Genomic DNA, 10,462 nt, shown 5'->3' with positions numbered 1-10,462 from the left:
GTCATTATGGGCTAAAATATATTTCACAGCAACTGGATATACTTGCAGAATATCCAATATGAAACGTTTCAAGCAGGCGCGCAATTGCTCTGTAAACCACTGACTTCTGAATCATCAGGATGGCTGACAACCTCTTCCTTACTCAGTCCTAGTGCAGTGGAGATCTGTGCGCTGCGCCTCTATCCAATCACAGTGATCTGTGCGCTGCGCCTTATCCAATCACAGTGATCTGTGCGCTGCGCCTATCCAATCACAGTGATGTCCGCAGTGAGCACATGCTGCTCTCGCGCGACACGGACAAAAGACCATGGCTGCCGTGCAGAAACTCCACAAATGTGCTGTCTCTCCAACGGGGAAACACACCGCATCGATTATCTTCCTGCACGGTTCAGGTGGTAACATTTTGATGTCTTAAATTGAGTCACATGATACGATTGTATTCAGAGGTTGAAAGAGACGCGTTGTGTTAGGCTACTCTTCTGTCACGGAAGTGTTGCATTGAAAGCCTGTTGGAGTCTTGTTCATAAGCCCATGTCTCTCTGCTGTCACAGTGGACATGACATGACTGTACTTTTGACAGAGTGGAGACATCGGCTTCCCCGCCGAGAACACAGACATCGTGACGTTAGAATTATAAGGTTCTATCTCCATTTTTGGTCAAAATTGAGTTTTTTACATAATCTGATCCATTAGGTGTTTATTATGCCTGTGTGGTGTTATTTTTTAAATGTTGACATTTTTGAGTTAGTAATTCATAAAATACAAAGGTTCCATCTCACAAAACATAATGGAATGTCAAAACTTTGACGCTCAATATCTCTGAACTGCCCTAAACGGAGATAGAACCTTATCATTCTAAGCTCACGATATGCTGTCCAGAACATGACACATCATGAACATGAACATCGGACGAAGTTGATATTTTAGGTCACCGAACTGTTTTTTTTGATTGATTGAAAACTTTATTAGAAGAATTGCAGAAGTAGGTACATGAAAGTACATATTACATACAAGGTCAACTAAAAGGATAAAAACCCAAGAAAGCCACTGGCTTATTTCAATTGGGGTCCTTGATTTTCAATTCATCGTTACATGTAAGACAGACAGGGGAAAAAAACAACTAGTACTATCTACACGATAATACAGACAAATAACTATTACTATCTACAGGATAAAAAATACATCCATCATGGGAAGAACAATACTAGATATACAATACAACAAAACATCAGGTATGTACAGCGGGTAGGACAGGTGGGGACATACACCACAGGTGGGGGCGGGGGACAAAACACAAAGTATGTACAGTGGGTAGTTCGGGTCTTTTAATCAGATTTTTGATTTAGAGGGTCCAGTTACGGATTGCAGCCTCCTGTAAATGTTTTTTGAGAGTGGTTTTGAAGGTGGGCAGTGTTTTGCACTCCTTTAAGATTATAGGAAGGGCGTTCCACATTTTTACTGCATAGTTTGCAAACGAGTTTAACCCCTTGAATAGTCTTGAATTGCTACAATGTAGCTGACATTCAGTTCTGAAAAGTGTCACAGTCACCGCTGGACTGGCCATACGATCTACCTGCCCGCTGGCAGGTGGGCCGCGCTAGTTTTGGGCCGGTCGGGCTGCCCCCCCCCCAAAAAATGTTTTAATAAAATGTTTTAATATATATATATATATATAACTAGCGCGGCCGACCCCAAACTAGCGCGGCCCAAAATAGCACGGCATCAACTAGCGCTGAATCAAGCAGCGGCCCCCGTTTATACTAACACATGGGCTGGCCCAATCACATGCTGGGGGCTAGGCCTACTACAGATACAGCAGCCATGTCTCATCACCGTGGACTACGTCAACAGTGAGTGAGTACACTGGTTCACACTTGCATTGGTATACTTCCTGTTCATGTCACTTACTCCGCTCTATAGTTTATTTTTTATTTTTACAAATGGTATATTCAACAGACTGCCAGCATGTTGACCGGCGGTGTCGGACCGATTGTGTTGGGCCGGTCTGAGCCACATGGCAGGGCCTAATTTTTGTCCCAGTCCAGCCCTGGTCACAGTTAATGAGGAGCTGCAGCAAATAAAACACAAATATAGTGGTTAGAAACCTAGTAATGAACCCGGTGACTGACAGATCATTGATAATTGACACTAATAATTATTATCGATGATAGACCACATGGCTTGTAATATTTGACCTTGGAGTGGACATATCCTAGCTACTACTATACACATCACAACAAGAAAAGTATTTGCTTCATCAGATGATGAAAGGAAATTCACATCATGATTGGAAGGCAGACTCACTACAGTCATTTGCTCAGGTCAACTAAGTTACTACATCCTCTGTTATTGTGTAGGTGACACTGGGCAGGGACTGCGAGCATGGGTCCGAGATGTACTGTCACCAGATTTGGCTTTCGCTCACATCAGAGTTGTCTATCCCACAGCTCCAGCCAGGTAAACTTCCCAACCGCCCCCTCCTCAGACCACCCCCCTATGTACAGGGTTCCCACGGGTCCTAGAAATGTAAAGTTTGTAAATTTGAGAAAAAGAAATCAAGGTCTTAAAAGTTTTTGAAAATAGACATGGGTCATTGAAAGTGCTTGAATTCCCCTCTCTCTCTCTCTCTCTCTCTCTCTAAAAAAAATTAATATACTGTATATATTCCAAAATGTTTTACTTAGCTCGTCAACTAGTTCTGTCTCAAACTATGCCGTGTTGGGTCCTTGAATTTGAGGGAATTGAGTCTTGAAAGTCCTTGATGTTTCAGAAGGTGTGGGAACCCTGTATGTAATACATTGAGCTGACTTGATACCATACCATACCTAGAGTATACACATGTGTACTGTTTGTGCTATTTCAGGCCCTACACCCCCATGCGGGGGGCTCTGTCCAACGTGTGGTTTGACCGCCACAAGATCTCGCGGGACTGTCCGGAGCACCTGGAGTCTGTGGACGCCATGTGCAGCAGCCTGGGGGCTGTCATACAGGAGGAGGTCAGCGCAGGGGTACCCAAACACAGGATGGTCATAGGTACTGTGTAATGATGTATGTATGTGCATAACTATGTTACTACTGTCTACTGGAGAAATACAGTAGAAATACATACAGGAGGAGGTCAGGGCTAGGGTGTCCAAACACAGTATGGTCATAGGTGGGGTACTGTACTATCAGTATCACTACTGTCTACTGCTGCTAATTCTCCTTGATCTGTCTGCCTCCAGGCCTGTTTTAAGACCTCTGTCTCTGTCTGGGTCTCAATATCCGCCCACCCTCTCTGCTCTCTCCATGACCACCCCTGGATCTCCTGTGCGTGCGTGTGTGCGTGCATGTCTCGCTCTCTCTCTCTGTCTCTCACACCCTTCTTCCCTGGCTGTCCCCAATAACCTTTTTTCCTCCCTCCCTCCCTTCCTCCCTTCCTCCCTCCACACAACACACTCCAGTCCGTCTTGGCCTTGGTGTTCTCAACTCCCCTCTGTCACGATATATAAAAATGAAGAATTGGAAGTTATCAGGTTCCACTATCCTTTCATATGCTGCCAATTATGAACCGAGAAGTATTTGTGGAGGATTCTCCAGTTCTTGCAAAGTTCCTCTTTCCCTCCAAACATTGTGGTTATCAAGTTCGCATATAAATAACATTGAAATAAAAGAGCCTGGATCAAGTGCTGTAAACATTATGGTACAGTCTAACCTTAGGTAAGACGTTCTCACAGAAAATATGTGGGGGGGCTATAAAGTGTGTTTTATGTCTCTGTACGAGGACAAATGATAGCTGTGCATGAAAGGAGAAACCAGTGAGAAGAGTGGGAAAAGGGTTAACCTACAAGCCCCCGAAATATATAAATATACAAAAATAGTTGCGAGTCAAAAAAGAAAAAGAGAAGGAGAAAAAAAAAAAGAGAAGAGAAGAAAAGCGTTTGTGTGAAAGGCCCCAGTGTACAGTGTATACAGCAGGGCCAGAAAAGCCCCTGAACTCAGCTCCAGAGAAAGTGATTCAAAAAACACATGCTCCTGTGAGACTGCTGAAATATTATCTTCCTAAATCATAACATTTTGTCATTAACTATAAATACTCGTTGGAGTCACTCGGCACGCCGGAGAAACGAACGCAGTGCTCTGTACCCAGAGTCCACTTCCAGGGCTGACGGACTGACAAGCGCCAGAACTTTCCATGGAAAAGGTTTTTCGGGAGGGCGGCCGCAGGGCTCTCTGCCGTGTTGATGTTTTTCACTCTGTTGAAGCACTGATCCACGGGAAACTCTCTAAATAGGGGGTATTACACACACACACACACACACACACACACACATGACTTCATACATAGGCTAACACCACACAACTTCACACGCACAAATTCACCCACACATAGGCTCACACAGAAACATACAGATGCACACACACACACACACACACAGGGTCAAACACACACAGTGTTTTTACCGCACAACAGCACAACAGAGTGGTCAAAGAAAACAGGGTATGTAATAGAATGGGTATGTACAGTATGTGGCTGTAGTATACATCATGAGTATGAGCATACCAGTGATGCCAGTGAGACGGACAACGTCAGAGGCAGACCAGTTAGGAGAGGAATGCCATGGCTGTCAGTCTGCTTTTTTGATTCCTGGGACAGAGCGTGTGAACTCCTTCCCTCCATATCCCTCTCTCTCCCTCCTTCCACTTCTCTCTCCCTCCTTCCACTCTTCTCTCCTTCCCTCTCTCTCCCTCCTTCCAACCCCTCCATCCTCCCATCATCTCTCCCTCCTTCTTCTCTACCCCTTCCCTCCCTCCCTCCCTCCCTCCCTCCCCTTGCCCTCTCTGACTGTCAGTATGATAGGTACTTTCTGGCTCTTCCAGATGTTCACGGTGTGCCCAGATGTGTGAGATTAGGGACAGCCTCATGAACGGCTGCCTATGTGCTGATGATGTGGAACTAAGAGGGTGTGTGTGTGTGTGTGTGTGTGTGTGTGTGTGTGTGTGTGTGTGTGTGTGTCAGTGTGTGTCAGTTAAAAGCACAGCATTTTCCATTTCGGACAGCTCAAACTGCCAGGGTTGTCTTAAGCTACTCTTACTCATAAGGAAATGAAAATATTTATGATGTAAGTTCCCTTATATGACTCACTTTAAGCACCATAATAAAAAATAAAAAAACGTTTTTTCCATAAATTGTCACCAACATTCTAGATACAGCACTGTTACCTCAATGCAAATATTCCAATAATTACTGAACTGCAAATGAAAGAACTATATTTTGTCCTTTTCCTGGACCACAGGTGGGTTCTCTATGGGCGGAGCAATGGCCCTCCACCTGGCGTGCAGGTACCACCCTGACGTAGCGGGTGTCTTTGCTCTGTCCAGCTTCCTCAACACGGACTCTGTCGTATACCAGGTACAGTACGTCTCGGCTGAACATGAACCTCAGATATACTCAGGATTTACCGGTATGCAAATCCAAATTTCACTCAAATCTCCCATTGAAATCAATTCAGTATGATAAAGTCACACATACAGTGAACCACAAGCTAGGACCACTGACTGTACTGTACGAAGCTCCTAATACAGTCAAGACTAAATACCATACATACCTTATATGGATACACTCAGAGACTGTTATTTGGCCTATAGGAAGTAGTGTCTCGCTGTCTCTTCTCCCCCCACCCCCCCCCCAGGCGGTGGAGGAGAGGGTGAGGACGGGCAGCTCCCTCCCGGACTTGTTCCAGGGTCACGGGACAGCAGATGAGCTGGTGTTCCACCAGTGGGGGAAGGACACAGCCGCCCTGCTGAAGAAGGCAGGGATGGCCACCACCTTCCACTCCTTCCCTGGGCTCAACCACCAGCTCTCCACACCGGAGATGGAGCTCCTACGATCCTGGATCCAGACCAAGCTACCTCAGGAGGACACAGACACTACTGGACACCACTGACCACCCTCACACACCAAGGCCAGAGTCAATACCAATTTGAATGCACTCTGTATACTGTAGGAAGTGACGGAAACATTGTGGTATTTTCAACCTGACTGTTCAACTGACCCCTGTCTTGGCCCACCTTGCTAATCAGACTGCATCTCCTCTGGGACTCAATCAATCAATGATGAATTAATTGTCAATAAACATGTATTGTTTTGTTTTTTTCTTGGACACTGCCTACTGTGCTCGCTAGGGCTACAGCGTTGTGGCTCAGTGTCGGCGCCAATTGGGAATCGTATTCAATTATTAATCAATGCAAGATGTTGTTCATGGAAAACAAATGGATTTCGATGAACTGACACGTTCAAATTGACCATGACTCACAGCACTTTACACAGACTGTACCTCCTTTGGGCCCAATGCTCTTTGATAAATTGTCAATAAACATGACTTGGTGATTGGACCTTGGATACGGCTTCTTGTTCTGCCTCAGGCTACAGCTGTGTGTGGTTCCACAACAGAACAAAACATGTGACAGCCGAGTCCGTGTCCCAATCCACTCCCTCTCTGTCGGTTCGCTGCGCCGTACTTCTGTATGGTAGGAGAGGGAATGTATTGAGCTCATGTATTACATGTGGAGGATGTTCATAATACCTTTTATTAATGGCTCCTGAAGGGCTACATAAATAAGTAATTTTATTGAATAAACTCAACGTGGAACTGCTTGGGGACCCTTTAGACAGGTATTGAAAAACAAACCTTGAAGCAGGCTGACAAGATAGAGCCACCGCTCCAGAGAGCAGCAGGACTGGTCCAGAAACATTCTGTCCAGTTTGGCACCTCCCCCGTTGGCTGCAGTGGGAAGAAGTTCTTCTTCCTCTCGTTTTTTGTTTTTTTTTCATACACCATTATCGTTTCTGCTGGAAGTCTGTTGAACATGTGTGCATGTGTGCATGGACAGGCCTGTTGTGTTTGCTCAGTAGTTCTGCTCCGTAACACACATCGCTTCATTAATGATTATTGGAAGGAAGTGGTTAGTGATTCCTCTCCTCCTTCTGCCTGAGCTGTGTGTGAGAGTGTGTGTGTTTGTGTGCGTTTGTGTGTTTGTATGCGTACATGCATGCCCGCATGTGTGAGAGTGCTGTAGGGCTGTAGGCCAAGGTCAGAAAACCCAGGAACAATATGAGCGAGTCGTGACAGAAGTAATGCCAGATATAATGAAGATAAAAGACAACGATTCGAGTCTCTGAAGTAAATCAATCCCGATCTGTCAACATTTCAGCCCTGTTCTTGGATCCGAACATTTTGTATTGATATGCGCTGAGCGAACTGTCTCAGCGGGTCACACAGCTGTGCAGATCTCCTCACTGACGTTGCTTTGAAATAGCCTGTAAAAAACACTTACTCACATTCCTTGACACACTTCAGCTCTCCACTATTATTATCATTACTGTACACAGTAAGAGGCCTCTCCAGATAGAGTTAGGGGAAGGAGAGGAAGTCAGATAGGTGAATGAGGTCAGGGAATCTCTCTACATTAGTCTTGATGAGAGAAGGTGGCAGAGGGTGTGTGTGTGTGTGTGTGTGTGTGTGTGTGTGTGTGTGTGTGTGTGTGTGTGTGTGTGTGTGTGTGTGCGCGTGCGCGTGCGCATGTGTCCACCCCTGGGGTGTACTCAGTGTACTAATATATTCATATTATGATACAGGTACTCACTTCACAGATTAAGTCGCTACAGAAAGTGACATCACTGCGGGAAACATTCAGTACACGAACAGTAAACACAAATCTAAATCTCACTGCAACATTCAAGAACATTACACCCAAATGTATCTCACTGTAACAAAAAAAAAAGAAATGAAAGAAAGAAAGAAAAAAAACTCCTCCAGTATATTATTGCTCTCACATCCATGGCTGCTTTCATTCCAACATATAAAGTGTATGTCCAAGATGCTTTGGCAGGGCTGTGGCTGCTTTTACCGTGCCAATACAGCCCTTTTCTATTCAGCTGGGGTTTGGATCTTATGTAACATCCTGTCCTGGACACAGCCATGTAGGAAGCGTTAACCTCCAGCCTCTCTTTCATCCTCACGTGCTAAACTCAACACGGACGTAGTAACCACGGGCCACGTTGGGTCTAGTGGTCAGCGCAGAGGTCTACGGTGTACGCAGTACGCATCGCTACTACCGTTGACGGATTGAATCCCTTACTTCCTCTTCCTCTGCTGTCATCCTCTCATCCATCTCTCCTCTCTTTCACATGTGCTGTAATGAATAAAAACAAAAAACACATATGAGAGGAAAGCAGGAAAGCACGGTTGTGGGAAGCTCTACCGCTTTAACGTTCTATGCCCAAAACTGGGGATGAGGGATGTCGACCAATCACAACAGGGCAATGCGCAGGCATCCAAGAAAGTTATTCATCCGACAAATCATGTGCAAAGTTTATTCAGCTCTCTCTTTCCCTCTCTCTCTTGCACTCTATTGCTTTCTCCTTTTCTCTTGCCCTCTAGCTCTATCCCTTTCTCTCTCTCTCTCTCTCTCTCTCTCTCTCTCTCTCTCTCTCTCTCTCTCTCTCTCTCTCTCTCTCTCTCTCTCTCTCTCTCTCTCTCTCTCTGTAGAGGATGGAAACGTGACTATCAGGTGAACTCGGATTAGGCAACAATGTTGAGATCATTCCTAGTGGTTTGGCATGGGGGGACGGGGGCTACAGAGAGAATACAGAGGTGGATGATGTGTGTGTGTGTGTGGGGGGAGGGGGGGGGGGTGCACTAGGGGCCTCCTCGTGTTGAGGGGGAGGAGGAGGAGAGGGAAGGTGGGAGGTGAAGCCAAAGCAAACAGGCCGATCTCTGAGTTTCTCTCTGGCCCCGATCGCTGATTACTTCCAGCTATGTGTGAAAGAATGCTACTGTTGAGCCGCCAGCAGCTCACCGCCTCCCCCAGCCCCAACTCTCCCCCCTTTCCATCCCCTACCTACACCGACTGGCACACTCCCCCTCTCCAATGCCTCTTCATCCCTCACCCCTCACTCACCCCCCTCCCTCTCTAGGCCCCCCCACTCTCTATCTGTGTGTATCTCTTTCTCTATACCCTCCCTCCCTCTATCTCTCTCTCTCTCTTTCCCTCCCTCTATCTCTGTCTCTCTCTCTCTCCATCTCTATCTCTCTCTCTCCATCCCTCCTTCTCCCCTCCCCTGGCTGTGTAGCTGTCGAGGCGTGGGATGATTTAATGAGATGGATGGATGAAGGTAATGAAGGAGGCTCCTCACCGTCTACTACTCCTCTGTAGGTGAAATCAGGTGAGGAAATGAACATTCATCCGCAGCCCTAAAAAAACGTCTGCTCTTGTTTTTCAACAAGGAAGTAGCCTCCCTTCGCCTCAACAACCCTCTCACACCAACGACGTGAATCCTCTCAACACTCCTTATCCAATACCCTTTCCTTTTCGACACTTACGTGTGTTTACGAGGATGACTCCAACCCCCAGAAAGCCGTGTTTCTCAGACTATTATCGGTAGACTACTTCACAGGGTCATCACTTGTGTGTGTCAGTTCTTAACCCCTCGTCTTCCGTATTTCTCTCTCACTGTCCTCTATCTGCCTCTCCCCTCCTCCCTTCTCTATCAACCTCTCCCTCTCTCACCATCCTGTTCTTTTCTTCTCCTCTTTTCCTCCCAGGTACGCGGTCCGGTCCCCCTCCTTTATGGAGTGCGCACCCTGTCGGTCTCAGATGATAATCTGATTTGCTCAGCGCGGGACAGCGCGTGTGTCAGGGGGAAGGAATGCTAATCTGGCCGGAGTAGTGCTGCGCTGCGGCACGGAGCGGCGAGGAGGCTGTAGAGGAGGAGAGGACTTCGGAGTCAGGGCTTTCCTGGCTGCCAGTTTCCACTGCTCAGTAGTTTCCATGTGGAGCCGCTCCAGAGTGGCCAGGCTGCAGGAGGAATTCCCGGCCCTCAGAGCCGAGGTGTTGACAGATTCCAGATCCCTCATTTGGCCACACCCCCCCTTCTCTGGTCTGTGGAAGGTCATAACCTGATTGGACAATCGTGATGCTAAAGACGTTATCGGAATATATTGATTTATGATCCGATAATGATTATCCATAGTGATGCACTTTGATATGTGATCCAACATGAAGGGGCTGTGTTCTATTCACGGCCTGGTGGAGAGGACAGTTTTGTTTGGGAATTCATTTAGCAAGTAGAGGGACAATCTAATCGGAGCTGTTCATGTTTTTCTCATTATCCCAATTTCAATAGATTTGTATTTTTTCGAATCCAACTTGGCGTCTCTTAGTAATGATATAATTTCGATTTAAGACTTGGGTCTAGCTTGAGTGTATGTGACTTCTAAAGAACCTCTCTACCCCGAGCTGTTCCCATATAGGTTTCTTCTAACCTCGTTTATCCTCTTATGAGTCTTTATCATCTGTTTAACTGGCTGCACTCTGGCTACCTGACATCCTGTCCTGACTCCTCCCTCTAACTTCTGAACTCTAGCCTCTTCCTGTCCGTCGTCTGACTGCTTCCTCTGTGGCGTGAGAACACGGTCAG

At 46.4% G+C, this 10,462-nt stretch overlaps 1 protein-coding gene across 1 annotated transcript; it reads left to right on the top strand.

Moving 5' to 3' along the window:
* Positions 1-307: 307 nt before the first annotated feature.
* On the top strand, positions 308-6,380 carry lyplal1 (lysophospholipase like 1; the record flags this gene model as incomplete). Its single annotated transcript, XM_080541358.1, has 5 exons — positions 308-392; positions 2,358-2,457; positions 2,864-3,033; positions 5,277-5,392; positions 5,673-6,380. The coding sequence occupies 5 exons, from the start codon at positions 308-310 to the stop codon at positions 5,925-5,927; spliced, it is 726 nt and encodes a 241-aa protein (XP_080397484.1). The 3' UTR covers positions 5,928-6,380.
* Between the last annotated feature and the right edge of the window lie 4,082 nt (positions 6,381-10,462).

Source organism: Nansenia antarctica (assembly GCF_963989245.1).
Source record: "Nansenia antarctica genome assembly, chromosome: 10".
In the NCBI taxonomy this organism is placed as follows: Eukaryota; Metazoa; Chordata; class Actinopteri; order Argentiniformes; family Microstomatidae; genus Nansenia; species Nansenia antarctica.
Note: the sequence above shows the minus strand (reverse complement) of the source record. Positions and strands in the feature narration are given on the sequence as shown.